This window comes from Mobula hypostoma, chromosome 14 (assembly GCF_963921235.1).
Source record: "Mobula hypostoma chromosome 14, sMobHyp1.1, whole genome shotgun sequence".
NCBI lineage: Eukaryota > Metazoa > Chordata > Chondrichthyes > Myliobatiformes > Myliobatidae > Mobula > Mobula hypostoma.
The window spans coordinates 74622448-74639873 of record NC_086110.1 but is presented as its reverse complement, the minus strand read 5'-3'; the positions used below and the strand labels follow the sequence as shown (position 1 = coordinate 74639873).

Sequence of the window (17426 nt, the reverse complement as noted above, 5' to 3'; positions counted from 1 at the left end):
CCCCATCCCTTATTTATTTATTTATCTTCCCCTTTTTTTTCTCCCTCTGTCCCTCTCACTATAACTCCTTGCCCATCCTCTGGGCTCCCCCCGCCCTTTTTGCTCCCTAGGCCTCCCGCCCCATGATTCTCTCCCTTCTCCAGCCTCGTATCCCTTTTGCCAATCAACTTTCCAGCTCTTAGCTCCATCCTTGCCCCTCCTGTCTTCTCCTATCATTTCGGATCTCCCCCTCCCCCTCCCACTTTCAAATCTCTTACTAGCTCTTCTTTCAGTTAGTCCTGACGAAGGGTCTCGGCCCGAAACGTCGACTGTACCTCTTCCTAGAGATGCTGCCTGACCTGCTGGATTCACCAGCATTTTTTGTTTGTGTTACTGGATATGCACAAGTCTGGCAAAGAAACATTCAGACATATTTTGTAGGTTTGGTGCTTGTTTTGTCATTCTGATGATCATTAAAGTTTGGGGTATTAAGTGAACTGCAGCTCACTGTAAGTAATCAATAGTTTATTGAACAGAGTGTAAAAGCTGAGTGGTGATTACCAGCAGAGTAGCCAAAAAGGACACTGCACTATTCAAACAATTTTCTTGCAAGGGAAGAAGGTGAATACCTTGGAATTAATTTTTTTCTGATCTTTTTATGATAATAATGCTTAGACTTAGTCCAAAAGTTAAAAGCCATATGTGTGCCCAGGATTAGAAGCAAGTCTTGTAAATGGTCTTTGAAGAGAGATTCAACAATTTCTGCAGCATTTCACTGCCCCACCCCTGCTTTTCATTACTACCATTCAACATTGTCCTACCACCATTGCTCCAGCAAGAAGTGTGAGGACTTGAAAGTTGCTCTGAGACAGTTTGATTTTATTTCATCCTCCCTTTGTCCAAACTGCTCCCCTGGTTATTTCTTCCTTATCTGTGACCCTATGTCATTCTTCCTTACTCACCTCCTGATCTCAATTTCATTAAACTGCTGAGCACACAATGGCTTCTGCAAATTTATGATACCAATGAATAGAACCTATCACCCTCTCCTTTAAAGGTTCAAAGGTTCATTTGTGTTCAAAGTATGTATGCAGTATACATCTCCGAGATTCATCTTCTCCAGAGAACCATGAAACAAAGAAAACCATGGAAATCATTTAAAGAAAAAAACATCAACCTCCCCCGCACAAAAAATATAAACCTCACAAACTCCAAACCCCAACCCCCTCCTTCGCTCAAAAAGCTAACAGATTACTCCACACAGAAAACAGCAATGAGAACATCAAACCTCAACCCCTCTCCCTGGCACAAAAAGCTAACAGATTACTCCACACAGAAAACAGCAATGAGAACATCAAACCCCAACCCCTCTCCCTCGCACAAAAAGCTAACAGATTACTCCACACAGAAAACAGCAATGAGAACATCAAACCCCAACCCCTCTCCCTCGCACAAAAAGCTAACAGATTACTCCACACAGAAAACAGCAATGAGAACATCAAACCCCAACCCCTCTCCCTCGCACAAAAAGCTAACAGATTACTCCACACAGAAAACAGCAATGAGAACATCAAACCCCAACCCCCTCCCCCTCCCTCACTCAAAAAGGTAACGGATTACTCCACGTGGAAAACAGCAACAAGGACATTAAACCCCAAGCCCCAACACATCAATCAGCAACAAGAAAGAATGAGCAAAAACAAAGAATACAAAAAACATTGGACTGAAACAGACCAATATGAAGTACAGTTTTTTTGAATGACAGTCCACAGTCCAATCCATAAATCACAGAATTTCAGTAATATCCTCCAACCTCATCGAGGTGAGTGACCACTCGAATATAGAGGACTTCCGAGTTCTGTCACACACAGACAAGACAACGGTGAGCAAGAGGCAGGTAATCAGCAAAGAACACTTGCTCTCCTCTGCATTCACCTTGATGTTTCAATCTTTCTTGATACTTTATTCAGTGAGAAATGGAGTCGATCATAGCCCCATGCTGTCTCTGAGCTTCTTTGCCTCAAGGCAGTTTGTGCTCCCCTCCTGGAATTTTTGTTGGGACAATAGAGTGCTAGATCACTCAGTCGATCTCCAAACTGTAAGTTGCAAGCTCCAATAGTTCAGAGACACATTTCAGATAAAAAGAAGGCATAGAAAAAGTGAAATAAGCAGTTCTATGGACTATCTGGAAAACGTCATCTAAGGAATCATCGTCCACTGGCACCATCTTGGCTGGAAGGCTACTGTTCTCTGCCTAATTTAAGAAAACCACTGATCCTCCTGTCTCTGCAAACAGAAGAGAATTGGTACAGGGGCAGGCCACCTGATCCCTTACCAGCCCTGATTATGCAGTCTGATCATGGTTCATTTGCCCCAAGCCTCTCTTTCTTTTCTATGTCAATTTTCCATAACCCTTAATTTCTTAACCTCAAAAGTGTATCAACCTCTTCTTTAAATACCTTAAATGATCTAGCTTTCATAAACACGAGAAAGTCTGCAGATGCTGTAAATCCAAATCAACACACACGAAATGCTGGAGGAACTCAGTAAGCCAGGCGCCAATCTTTGGAGACAGCATGGTAATGGGCTCTTCCAGGCCAACAAGCCCATGCTGCCCAATTATATCCATGAGACCAATTAACCTTTTTGCCCATGCGTCTTTGGAATGTGAGAGGAAACTGGAGCACCCAGAGGAAACCCATGTGGTCACGGGGAGAACATACAAACTCAAGACAGCGGCAGAATTGAACCCATATCCTTGGCTTTGTAAAACATTACACTAACCGTTACACTACTGTGCTACTCCATGACATTGCTCTACCATCCTCACTGAAGCTTTTCATGTTGGTCACAGTGATAGTACTCCTCTCCTCACTTTCACTTTAATATCCATTCAACAGCATTCTTGGTACTCATCTGGAAACTCCATTCTGAGGCCACCCGAGGACATTGTGTCAGATTCTACATAAATGGTGTTACACATCTTCAAGAAACAGTCATGTTACTATAAAGAGGAAAGTATAATTGAAGATAAGGTATGTTTGTAGAAAAGCAAAATGCTTCAGGTAGTGGTATAAGAGCTGAACCTGTTCAACAGTTGTCTAATTGCCCTCCCCCCCACTCGCTATGTGATGCTGGACTAAATTTCAGTACCAGGCGAGTTCCATTTTCCAATTTAATATTGGGAAGATCAAAGACATTTTCTTTGGTCTTTTCAGTAAATTCTTTAATCCTTCTTAGCTAAATGTTGCAGACTGAACTGAAATGCATCAATTTGTATTTTATTTCATTCTTAACCATCCAAACATATAATCCTCAACAGTAAAAAAGAAAAAACTAAAAACGGCAGGTCTGGAAGCATCCTGTTGAACTAAACAGAGTTAATGATTCAGGCAGATGGCCTTTGATCAGAAGCAGGAAAAGTTAGAAAATAAACATATTAAATTTCTGAGCAAAGAATTTGGTGAAGATAATGTAGGAATGCCATCAATGGGATGGAGACCAAGAGATACAGCACGATGCAAATTGTGATGATATAGACTAAAATAAGGTGATGACATGCAGATGATCTGTCTGGAGGAGATGTTAATAAAAGATAAGTGCGGACAGAAAAAAATGTATATGCTGGAGGTCTGAACTACTAGAGAATGTCAGATGTCAGGTATTCATAGCATCTGTAAGTTTTTGATTTGCAAAATTGTAATTCCTGTTGCCTATCTCTGCCACTTTTCAGATATTACTGCTGATACTTTCATGCAGAACCTTGTAAATTGCAGACCTCACTGCAGTAATCATGTAGTCTTCTGTCTGGTCTCTCACCAATCATGCATCATATCTAACTTACTCATCATTCCTATAATAGCTGACTTACCAGATAATTCCTATTCACACAATATTAAAATTAGAAAATAACCTTACCTTTAGACTCTGCCCTCTAATCTCTAGAGTTCCCTCCTTGAAACCCACTTCTTTGATTGGGCTTTCAGTCAATCCTCTGAGTATATTCCATGGTGGCAGTTTTTTAAAGGTCTGATTTTATTTCTTTAAAGTACCTTGTGTATGGGGTGTCTAGGGAGGGGTAGCACCTCTGGTGGGGGGCCTGCCATGCCATTTTTCAGGGCAGCTCGTCCACCTTTGGTCCCCACCTAGCACTCAGCTCTCACCTGTGGCTCCAAGTAGCTGTAGCACACACAGCAGCCACACCCCAGTAAACCATCTCGGCAGACAGTCTAAACCAGATAAGGGTAGCCAACGGGTCTTCGACCCTCGGTGAGGTAGGGGATCTGTCTATCCCAACGTGTGAAGTATAGCCATGGCAGATTGAGCGGAAGAGACCGATTAATGGTCCAATGGTCAAGAAGGCAGGCCAGCAGGTGTTGGTGGAGCGCTAAGAGCACGACAAGGCACTTAGACGTCCTGGTCATCCACTGCAAGAGGTGGTGTCCTCTTTAAACTCTCCCGGCAGAAGGCAAAGGCAAACCGCTGCTGTAACCTGCCACGTACACGATTTCCCAATATGTCAGCAGCATGGAGGGAAATCGTCTGACAACTGGAAATTCCAGACGCGATCTACGATGACGACGAAAGGGCCTTGGGAAATTTCTCTGCATTAAAGGCACTTTATAAGCTACTGTTATGCCCCCATGAGAGGACTGGCAATTATAATATATTTTTGTTCAGCTCTGGCAATGTACTAATGATTTGTTCATGTAGGTTCAAATGTTCAGATTGTATCAGATTGACAGGCTTCTGGAAATCAATGCATTATTTATATCAATGGAAAATAGACTGTAATGAATCTCTGATATTTTAGTAAAGAAGTAGCAGTTTTAACTACTTAAATTTTTTTTCATATTTTCTATCGTTTTCCATAACCAAAAATAATGTCTATTTTTGTAATAATAGTCTTTATTACATTTTAATGGGACATTTGTATTATTAACTTCACTGCAAGACTGCAGATAGGTTCTTCCACAATCTGTGAGGCTTTTAGGGGAGGGGGGCTGGGAGTGTAAAAACTACCATTAATAAATTAAAATAGCCCTTGGACTTACTTGAATAGCTATTACCTCCTCTTTTTTCAAAGTCCTTGACTTTGTCAGGTGTGGTTGCAAATGTGGCCTGCAGTTCTGTTAGTTATGAAAGGTAACTCATTTTACTTACCTCAATGTTTCTACTAGGCCAATTCTAACTTTGCAACTACAGTGAGTTAAATTAATTAACAATTACATTTAAACCTTACAATTTACATTAACTTAAACTTCACTAATGCTGTTGTTTAACCTATAAAGAAAATCCATTCCTTTTTATTTTTGAAATTATTTCTTTGGCCTCCTTTGCCACAGCTCTACGCCTTTACCTTCCGACCTTTCCGTGGCATTTCGTAACAGAAACACAGGCTCTCTGTTTCTAAGTATCCCCAGTGCCAAACAGTAATCTGTATTTATTGCCTTTTATTATTGAATAAGATAAGAAAGCAAAAGATGTGATAATTTACATTATTTTTGTTTGCTTACCAATGAAGTAACTGCATGTCAAGTCCTTTCATATATGTAAAAAAATCACAGAAGTTTTTGACAGAAGTGATCAGAAATTATAAAGCAAGTTAATAAAATATGAATAAGTCAATGTAATGTTCTGAGTAGGATATCAAAAGCTGTAAAAAAAACCTGGGGCATTTTAGATTAATCAGTACATAAGTTAAACAACTCCAGAGATCTTATCAGTAAGGTCAATAGAATGTTCAGCTGTATAATTCAATTGAGAGGAAAATAGGCTCAAACAGTATAGATCAAGCACTTGATTGAGTTAAGATTGCCAAAGCATATGAGACATTCATGGTGAAAACAATGTGAGAAAGAATCATTGTTGCTCGGATCCAATGCCTCTATTTTGATGAAAGACCAAGGTAAGATTTTTCTAGTTAAGGAAATGCATAGATAGTATATACGTATATAGAGATAGTATATACATATATAGTATACATAGATAGTATATGGTGATATATACGTACTTTGATAAGAAATTTACTTTGAAACTTTGTCTATCTATATGCCAAATTATGCTTTGAAAGCAGTAAAAGTTAAATTTAGGATCTATAGAAACTACCTTGCACAGAATAATCAAAAATTCAAATCTTCATTCAAAAAGTGATCAGTATATTAAATAAATTATGTTCAAGACAGTGTAAGCCAAAAACCTGGAACTGAAGGACTTGCATTCCTATAGTACATTTAAAAATTCTATAAACCGTCATATTCCTTGCAGCCATTGAAGTACTTAAAACAATTAAATGTTGTTGTAAAGTAATAAGTGCAACAGCAAGTTAATACCTCAAACTTAAATGAGGTAATTATCCCATAATGTATTTTTCTGATATAGGGTGTGAGTAGTCCTGTTGTTCTCAGAAATAGTACTGTGAAATTTCTTTCAGCATCAATAATGTCACTCACCTCAACACTGAGCTGGTTCCACTACCTAGGGACACGCTTTCAAGGACCCTACAAGTCATGTTCTCAATCTTATTTATTATTATTTGTTGTTGTTTTATATTTGCAGTTTGTCTTCTTTTGCACATTGTTGTTTATCTTTGTTTATGTGTAGTTTTTCATTGATTCCATCGTATTTTTTGTATCCGCTGTGAATGCCTGCAATAAATTATGATGTGTATAGATAGAATGAATGCAAGCAGGCTTTTTCCACTGAGGCAAGGGGAGGAAAAAAAAAACCAGAGGACATGGGTTAAGGGTGAAGGGGGAAAAGTTTAAAGGGAGCATTGGGGGGGGGGGCTTCTTCACACAGAGAGTGGTGGGAGTGTAGAATGAGCTGCCAGACGAGGTGATAAATCTTTTTTAACATTTAAGAATAAATTGGACAGATACATGGATGGGAGGTGTATGGAGGGATATGGTCCGTGTGCAGGTCAGTGGGACTAGGCAGAAAATGGTTCGGCACAGCCAAGAAGGGCCAAAAGGCCTGTTTCTGTGCTGAAGTTTTTCTATGGTTTCTAAGATGAATCTCAGGGTAGTATATAGTGATATATACATACTTTGATAAGAAATTTACTTTGAAACTTTGTCCATCTAACTGAGTAGCTAGGGCCTAGGTATCGTCTCCATCAAAATGGGATACTTCCAGAGAAATGCACATAATTGAATTGACTTGTTGAATTTATTTAAATATTACATCTGTTCCACAATGTGAGGGAGTAAAAATCTTTGCATTATGACCATGTCACAATGTACAGACACGTGAATTTATAAATCTAATGGCTTGTAGAAATATGCACTCCTTAGCCTATTGGTCCTGGCTTTAATGCTGCAGTATTGTTTGTCAGACGGAAGCAGCTGAAATAGTTTATGGTTGGGGTGACTGGTGTCCCTGATGATCTTCCAGGCCTTCTTTACATACCTGCTGCTATAAGTGCCCTCAATGGAGGGAAGTTCACATTCACAGATGCGCTGGGCTATTTGTACCACTCTCTGTAGTGCCCAGCAATCAAGGTCGGTGCAGTTCCCGTACCAGCTGATGATACAGCGAGTCAGAATACGCTCAATGGTGCCCCTGTAGAAGGTCTTGAGGATTTGGGGGCTCATGCCAAACTCCTTAAGTTGCTTGAGGTGAAAGATATGCTGTTTTACTTTTTTGCCACACAGCCACTGTGTACAGTCCAGGTGAGATCTTCGGTGATGTTTGTGGTGAGGAACTTGAAACTACTCACCCTCTCAACTGCAGTTCCTTTGATGTTAATCGGGGCAAGCCTGTCTCCGTTCCTTCTGTAATCCACATTCAGCTCTTTTGTTTTTTGGACTGAGGGAGAGGTTGTTATCTTGGCACCACTCTGTCAGGGTGTTAACTTCTCCTCTGTAGGCTTTCTTGTCGCCACTAGAAATTAGGCCAATTAATGCTCTGTCATCTGCAAATTTGATCAGCAGATCAGAGCTGTATGTGGCAGCACAGTCGTGAGTGTAAAGCTAGTAGAGGAGGGGACTGAGTACACAACCCTGGGGGGGCACCTGTGTTGAGGGTCAGAGGGGCAGATGTGAGAGAACCCATCCTTACTACATGTCAGCGATCTGACAGGAAGTCTAGGATTCAGCTGCACAAGGCGGGGTGCAGTCTGAAGTCTCTGAGCTTCCTGTCAAGTCTGGAGGGAATTATGGTGTTGGATTCAGAACTGTAGTCCAGGAAGAACATTCTAACGTATGCAACCCTCTTCTCCAGGTGAGTGAGGATGGTGTGTAGTGCTGTGGCTATGACATCATCGGTAGACCAGTTCCATTGGTAGGCAAATAGTAGGGGGTCCAGTATGGGTGGTAGCACGCAGCAGATATAGTCTTTAACCAGCCTCTCAAAGCATTTGCTTACAATTGAGGTAAGTGTGACAGGGCACAATCATTCAGGCATGCTACCTTGGATTTGTTAGGTACAGGGATAATGACTTGAAACAGGAGGGCACTACCCACTGGGAGAGGGAGAGGTTAAAATTGTCCATTATCACACCAGCCAGCTGCTCTGCACACACTTTGAGGACCAGCCCTGGGATGCTGTCCAGCCCTGCTGCCTTACGGCAGTTGACACGTTGAAATGTTTTATGTACCTCAGCTTCAGAGATGACCAAGGAGCAGGACTCATCGGCAGCTCTCTTCGGGGTTCACTCTTATCAACCTCAAATCGACTGTAAAAAAAATTTAGCTCAATGGGAGTGAGATGGCTATGTTGAAGTCCGGATGGTGTGCAGTTCTTTCCATACGCTGCATGTGTCATTGTCGCAGATTTGTGACTGGACATAATTCCTATCTGTACTCTGAGCAGATGAAGCTCAATGTTACAAGCATAGATTCCTTAAAGTTATAATTGTATTCTACAATTGATTTCTGTATATGTTGTTTCTTTGAGGGAGAAGGAAAAATGCATTTTGTTAAGAAGAGGTATCTGCCAACTGTTATCAAACAATAGCTTTGAACTGTCACACTGTAGGCCATCTGTAAATTCTTCTTTAACTCCAGCTACAATAAGTGTGATGCTTATTTGCCAGATGGTTTATCTACAATGAGGAATGTTTCACAAGCAGAAGCACTGCCCCCAGTCTCACCCCCACCCCCCGCGCCACAAAAGGAGACTGGAGAATTTCCTTGAAATGACAGGGGAGCAGGTGGTCATCCAGGCCCAGCTGGCTGGCTGCAGACAGCAAAACAAAATGCTTCTAGTTGAAAGACAAGTCATAAATAATGCTGATGGACTTACAGGGCATTTATCCTTTTCGGATGGATACATTACAACTGCATATCTTTAATGTTTTGTACTGGTTTTAGATCATTTTTGAGTTCATCGCTGTCTTTGCATCCAAAAAGACAGTACTGCAATATATACAAAATGCTGGTGGAACAAAGCAGGCCAGGCAGCATCAATTGGAAGAGGTACAGTCGACATTTCGGGCCAAGACCCTTCGTCAAGACCTACTGAAAGAAGAGTTAGTAAGAGATTTGAAAGTGGGAGGGGGAGGGGGAGATCCGAAATGATAGGAGAAGATAGGAGGGGGAGGGATGGAGCTCAGAGCTGGGAAGTTGATTGGCAAAAGGGATACGAGGCTGGAGAAGGGAGAGGATCATGGGACGGGAGGCCTAAGGAGAAAGAAAGGGGGAGCGGAGTTGACTTCATTAACTTTGCCTCCAACTTTCACCCTGCCCTCAAATTTACCTGGTCCATTTCTGACACCTCCCTCCCCTTTCTTAATCTTTCTGTCTCTATCTCTGGACACAGCATATCTACTGATGTCTACTATAAGCCTATGGACTCTCACAGCTACATGGACTATTCCTCTTCCCACCCTATCTCTTGCAAAAATGCCATCCCCTTCTTGCAATTCCTCCGTCTCCGCCGCATCTGCTCTCAGGATGAGGACTTTCATTCCAGGACGAAGGAGATGTCTTCCTTTTTTTTTGTAAGTTATCTTTTATTGAATTTCATCATCAAACAAACATTTCCATAAGATGTATTTCAGATACTGTACACGTATCATATAAGACCATAAGACAAAGGAGCAGAAGTAGGCCATTCGGCCCATCGAGTCTGCTCCGCCATTTTATCATGAGTTGATCCATTCTCCTATTTAGTCCCACTCCCCCGCCTTCTCACCCTAACCTTTGATGCCCTGGCTACTCAGATACCTATCAATCTCTGCCTTAAATACACCCAATGACTTGGCCTCCACTGTTGCCCGTGGCAACAAATTCCACAGATTCACCACCCTCTGACTAAAAAAATTTCTTCGCATTTCTGTTCTGAATGGGCGCCCTTCAATCCTTAAGTCATGCCTTCTCGTACTAGACTCCCCCATCATGGGAAACAACTTTGCCACATCCACTCTGTCCATGCCTTTTAACATTCGAAATGTTTCTTTGAGGTCTCCCTTCATTCTTCTAAACTCTAAGGAGTTTAATAATTCTATGATTATATGATTATAATCATATTTGTCACAAATCTCCACATAATAGTTATCTGAGGTATACACTTATAGAAAGGAGAGGAAAAAAAGAACAATCAGAAGAAGAAAACTATGTACGGAGTAGGGAGTGATCTTTTTTTTTACAACATACTCATTGACTTGTGAGAATAAAATGAGGTATTATGTAGTTAAACCATTTTTCCAGTATGAATAAAATTGTTCCAACTTATGATTAACAGATGCTGTTATCTTCTCCATTTTGTAAATGTCCATTGTAACTTCCATCCATATATTTAAAGTTGGGCTCTCCTGTGATAGTCATTTCCTGGTAAGGGTCTTTTTACCAGCCACCAGCAGTACATTCATTAAATATTTATCTCTTTTCAACCATTCTTGAGGTATATACCCAAAATATATGGTTTTACTCTCTAAGGGTATTTCACATTTAAAGATGTCTTGTAGGGCATTATGTATCCCACTCCAATAGTCTTTGATAATGGGGCATTCCCAGAAAATATGATAATGGTTTGCATTTTGATTTCCACAATCTCTCCAGCAAGCAGGGGGGTTACTATCATAATAGGATTTCTGACAGGGTGTAATAAAATATCTTATCAAGTTTTTCCACCTGAACTCCCTCTATTTCTGTGAACTGGTACACTTCCATTGATACCTCCATATTATTGTCCATCCCTCCTTCCTCCTCCCATTTTGTTTTAATGTATGAAGTCGAATGTGTTTTAGGATTTGACAAACCCTTATACACGCTTGAAATGATTCTACTACTGTTGTCTGAATTATATGCTTTTCTAAATAGCTCTATTAGACATGTACTTGCCTTGGTTACATTTTTAACCGTCCTATTAACATACCGTCACATCTATAAATACCAATAAAAGTCTTGTTTTTCTAATAAGTGTTTCTCTTTGAGCATTTCAAAACTGAACAGTGTTCCTTCTTTCATTATATTGCAAATAGGTATTATTCCTTTAACTGTCCAGTCCTTTAATCTAGCATCCAGTTTATTCGGCGTAAAATCCGAGTCATATACGAACCAGGTCAGGTCACAGATGTCTCAGTGGGTGAGCATCTGGGGGATAGTGACCACTGCTCCCTGACCTTTAGCATTATCATGGAAAAGGATAGAATCAGAAAGGACAGGAAAATTTTTAATTGGGGAAGGGCAAATTATGAGGCTAGAACTTGCAGGTGTGAATTGCGATGATGTTTTTGCAGGGAAATGTACTATGGACATGTGGTTGATGTTTAGGGATCTCTTGCAGGATGTTACGGATAAATTTGTCCTGGTGAGGAAGATAAAGAATGGTAGGGTGAAGGAAGCATGGGTGACAAGTGAAGTGGAAAATCTAGTCAGGTGGAACAAGGCAGCATACATGAGGTTTAGGCAGCAAGGATTAGATGGGTCTATTGAGGAATATAGGGAAGCAAGAAAGGAGCTTAAGAAGGGGCTGAGGAGAGCAAGAAGGGGGCATAAGAAGACTTTGGCAAGTAGGGTAAAGGAAAACCCCAAGGCATTCTTCAATTATGTGAAGAACAAAAGGATGACAGGAGTGAAGGTAGGACCCGATTAGAGATAAGTGTGGGAAGATGTGGCTGGAGGCTGTGGAAGTGAGCGAGGTCCTCAATGAATACTTCTCTTCAGTATTTACCAATGAGAGGGAACTTGATGACGGTGAGGACAATATGAGTAAGGTTGATATTCTGGAGCATGTTGGTATTAAGGGAGGGGAGGTGTTAGGGTTGTTAAAATACATTAGGACAGATAAGTCCCCGGGGCCTGATGGAATATTCCCCAGGCTGCTCCATGAGGTGAGGGAAGAGATTGCTGAGCCTCTGGCTAGGATCTTTATGTCCTCGTTGTCCACGGGAATGGTACTGGGGGATTGGAGGCAGGCGAATGTTGTCCCCTTGTTCAAAAAAGGTAGTAGGAATAGTCCAGGTAATTATAGACCAGTGAGCCTTATGTCTGTGGTGGGAAAGCTGTTGGAAAAGATTCTTAGAGATAGGATCTATGGGCATTTAGAGTATCATGGTCTGATCAGGGACAGTCAGCATGGCTTTGTGAAGGGCAGATCGTGTCTATCAAGCCTGATAGAGTTCTTTGAAGAGGTGACCAGGCATATAGATGAGGGTAGTGCAGTGGATGTGATCTACATGGATTTTAGTAAGGCATTTAACAAGGTTCCACACGGTAGGCTTATTCAGAAAGTCAGAAGGCATGGGATCCAGGGAAGTTTGGCCAGGTGGATTCAGAATTGGTTTGCCTGCAGAAGGCAGAGGGTCGTGGTGGAGGGAGTACATTCGGATTGGAGGGTTGTGACTAGTGGTGTCCCACAAGGATCAGTTCTGAGACCTGTACTTTTCGTGATTTTTATTAACGACCTGGATGTGTGGGTAGAAGGGTGGGATGGCAGGTTTGCAGACGACACAAAGTTTGGTGGTGTTGTAGATAGTGTAGAGGATTGTTGAAGATTGCAGAGAGACATTGATAGGATGCGGAAGTGGGCTGAGAATTGGCAGATGGAATTCAACCTGGAGAAGTGTGAGGTGGTACACTTTGGAAGGACAAACTCCAAGGCAGAGTACAAAGTAAATGGCAGGATACTTGGTAGTGTGGAGGAGCAGAGGGATCTGGGGGTACATACCCACAGATCCCTGAAAGTTGCCTCACAGGTGGATAGGGTAGTTAAGAAAGCTTATGGGGTGTTAGCTTTCATAAGTCGAGGGATAGAGTTTAAGAGTCGCGATGTAATGATGCAGCTCTATAAAACTCTGGTTAGGCCACACTTGGAGTATTGTGTCCAGTTCTGGTCACCTCACGATAGGAAGGATGTGGAAGCATTGGAAAGGGTACAGAGGAGATTTACCAGGATGCTGCCTGGTTTAGAATGTATGGATTATGATCAGAGATGAAGGGAGCTAGGGCTTTACTCTTTGGAGAGAAGGAGGATGAGAGGAGACATGATAGAGGTGTACAAGATAACAAGAGGAATAGATACAGTGGATAGCCAGCACCTTTTCTCCAGGGCACCACTGCTCAATACAAGAGGACATGGCTTTAAGGTAAGGAGTGGGACATTCAAGGGGTATATTAGAGGAAGGTTTTTTACTCAGAGAGTGGTTGGTGTGTGGAATGCACTGCCTGAGTCAGTGGTGGAGGCAGATACACTAGTAAAATTTAAGAGTCTACTAGACAGGTATATGGAGGAATTTAAGGTGGGGTGTTCTATGGGAGGTAGGGTTTGAGGGTCGGCACAACATTGTGGGCCGCAGGGCCTGTACTGTGCTGTACTATTCTGATATGCACAGCATTTAAGAATTGCAATGTCTCTGTCTAGTTTATATGCTTTTATAATAGTTTTCCATATTTTAAGAGTCCATTTCACCCATGGGTTGTCAATATTATTTTTGTAACTTTGTAGGTTGTTATCAGCCAAAATTGCCTGTATGGGGACGGAAAGTATCCTCTCCTCAATGTTTTTCCATTGAGCGTCATATGATGGGTTGCACCAGCATATCACAGCTCTCAACTGTGCTGCAAAATAATAATCTCTAAGAGAAGGTAGGCCCCATCCCCCCTTTTCCTTGGCTAATTGCAAAGTTTTAAGACGAACCCTAGGCCATTTACCTTGTCATATATATCTTGATAGTATCTTGTTCCATTCATTGAATTGATTTTGGTTAATCTCTATTCGTAGGGTCTGAAAGAGATATAGTAGTCTGGGCAGTATATTCATTTTAATAGATTCAATCCTTGAACTGAGACCAAGAAAAGGAATTAAATTCCATCTTGTTATATCTTTCTTAATTTTTTTATATATAGGCTGATAATTACATTCTGATAATTTTGCCAAATCTTTTGGTATAATGATGCCCAAATATTTGACGGATTCTGTTTGCCATGCCCAAGGATATCTACTTTCAATTTCTCTTGGTGGGCTATAGTTATGTGAAAGTAGTTGGGTTTTATCTATGTTGATCTTGTATCCTGATAAATGGCCATATTGTTCAAAGGATTGCATCAATTTAGGTAAAGATAGATCAAAATGTCATCCGCGTAACAGGCCAATTTATGCTCTGTCCCTTTAATAGTAATTCCCCTGATATCTTCATTTTGTCTGATGTATTGAGCTAATGGTTCCAGATATAATGCGAAGAGTAGCGGTGACCATGCACAACCCTGTCTCGTGCCCCTTTCTAGGTTAAAACTATTAGATAAATATCCATTGATTTTAATCCTGGTAGTGGGATTGTCGTATAGTGCCTGTATAGTTTTAATAGTTGTGTCAAGTAGACCAAATCTATGTAAAGCTCTGTAAAGCTCCTCAACTACTGCACAGAGTCTTGTCATCTTCAGAAGTTTTCAGATTACTCTGCCATAGTTGGATGCATCAGCAAGGGAAATGAGGCTGAGTACAGGGCTACGGTAGGAAACTTTGTCACATGGTGTGAGCAGAATTATCTGCAGCTTAATGTGAAAAAGACTAAGGAGCCGGTGGTAGACCTGAGGAGAGCTAAGGTACCAGTGACCCCTGTTTCCATCCAGGGGGTCAGTGTGGACATGGTGGAGGATTACAAATACCTGGGGATACGAATTGATAATTGATAATACTGGTCAAAGAACACTGAGGCTGTCTACAAGAAGGGTCAGAGCCGTCTCTATTTCCTGAGGAGACTGAGGTCCTTTAACATCTGCCAGACGATGCTGAGGATGTTCTACGAGTCTGTGGTGGCCAGTGCTATCATGTTTGCTGTTGTGTGCTGGAGCAGCAGGCTGAGGGTAGCAGACACCAACAGTATCAACAAACTCATTCGTAAGGCCAGTGATGTTGTGGGGATGGAACTGGACTCTCTCACAGTGGTGTCTGAAAAGAGGATGCTGTCTAAGTTGCATGCCATCTTGGTCAATGTCTCCCATCCACTACATAATGTACTGGGTGGGCACAGGAGTACATTCAGCCAAAGACTCATTCCTCCGAGATGCAGCACAGAGCTTCATAGGAAATCATTCCTGCCTGTGGCCATCAAGCTTTACAACTCCTCCCTTGGAGGGTCAGACATCCTGAGCCAATAGGCTGGTCCTGGACTTATTTCATAATTTACTGGCATAATTTACATATTACTATTTAACTATTTATGGTTCTATTACTATTATTTATGGAGCAACTGTAACGAAAACCTATTTCCCCTGGGATTAATAAAGTATGACTATGACTATGACTATGACTAGAGAAAATTCCAATTAACCGAATCAAATGCCTTTTCGGCATCCACGCTTATCACTATTGCTTCAATTTCATTTTTTTTAATATCCATAATGTGAAGTGTCCTTCGTATATTGTCTTGTGTTTGGCGTTGGTGTATAAAATCTGCCTGATCATTATGTATCAGTGTGGGTAGAAACTTTTCTAATCGTTTGGCCATGATGGAGGTAAATATTCTATAATCCACATTAAGAACAGATATTGGTCTAAATGACCCACATTCCATTTTATCCTTGCCTTCTTTCGGTACAGCTGAGATTATCGCCTCCTTCCAGCTGGGTGGCATTTGCGCCTTTCTTAGGGCCAATTCAGTGTGGGGAGTAAAATAGGAAGTAACTCACTTCTAAACTCTTTATACCACTCTGCCGTATATCCATCTGATCCTGGTGACTTGATTTAAGCCTACTAATTGTAGTTTTTAGTTCAGCTTCAGCTATGTCAGCAGTCATCGTTCTATTTTGTTCTTTGCTTAAAGTGGGTAACTCTGAAGAATTCAGGAAGGTGTCAATTTGGTTATGCTTCCCCCTGGAACTTTGGATTATAGAGTTTTGTACAACATTTCAAAAGCTCCTTAAATTTCACTTAGCATATTTTTTTATCACTTTTGTTCTTGGATCCCTAATGCTATAAATTGTATTTTCTGCTATTTTGTTTTCAGTTTCCACGCCAGTATTTTCATAGGTTTAGATTCACTTTCATAGTGTCTCTGTTTCAGAAACATTCATTTTTTTCTAATTTCTTGTGTAGCCAAACTATTCATTTCATTCCTAATTTTTTAAATTTCCTCCAGTGTATCCTGTGCCAAACTCAATTTATGTTTTGTTTCCAGTTCCTTCAGCTTATTTTGTAATTCCTCTAATGTTTTATTCCTTATTTTTTCCTTATATGAAGATATCGCTATAATTTTCCTCCTTAAGACAGCCTTCAGAGTATCCCATAGAATGGGAGGTGAAACCTTTCCATTATCATTGAATTCTAAGTAAAGACCAATTTCTTTTTTAATTTGTTCCTTAAAATAGGGATCATTGAGTAGACTTGAATTTAGTTTCCAGATAGTATTCTTTGGTTGTAGGTCAAAATCAACAGATAAATGTATAGGTGCATGGTCACTTACATCTGTTGTCCCAATTCCACGGGTGATTATTTTGTCTCTATCTTTTCCAAATGTTATGAAATAGTCTATTCTTGTATATATGGAATGGGGGGTGGGAGGCAGAATAATGAGTGTAATCCCTTCTGTTGGGGAAAAGGTCCCTCCATATATCAATTAGACCAACATCCTCAAAAAGAGTGTTAACTTTCTTATGTAAGGACTTTGTTTCATAAGTTTTTCTATTGGAAGAGTCTAACTTTAGTTGTAATTGTAAATTTAAATCACCCGCACATATCAAGAGACCTTCTGTTTCCGTTCCCATAATATTAGTAATTTTCTGGAAGAAACTAATTTCACTTCTTTGGGGTGCGTATATATTTAATAAAGTAACTGGATTTCCATCTATATTCCTCCTTACCAGAATATATCTGCCCTCCTTATCTCCCATTTCGAATACTTTTTCAAAATTTAGCTTGCTTGAGATGAGAATAGCAATCCTTCTTCTATGTCCTCATCTATATGAGGAGAAAAACAAATTAGTGAAGCCCGTTCTCTTTAATTTTCTATGCTCATTATCACTTAAGTGAGTTTCCTGTAAATATGCTACATGGGCTTGTTCTTT

General features: G+C 40.7%; 1 protein-coding gene across 1 annotated transcript in view; it reads left to right on the top strand.

The window, feature by feature from the left end:
* The window catches only part of terb1 (telomere repeat binding bouquet formation protein 1), a 326279-nt gene that overhangs the window by 293632 nt on the left and 15221 nt on the right, over positions 1-17426 (top strand). Inside the window, 2 exon segments of the mRNA XM_063067329.1 lie at positions 1230-1284; positions 8087-8096. Of these exon segments, the coding sequence (XP_062923399.1) occupies positions 1230-1284; positions 8087-8096 (65 nt within the window).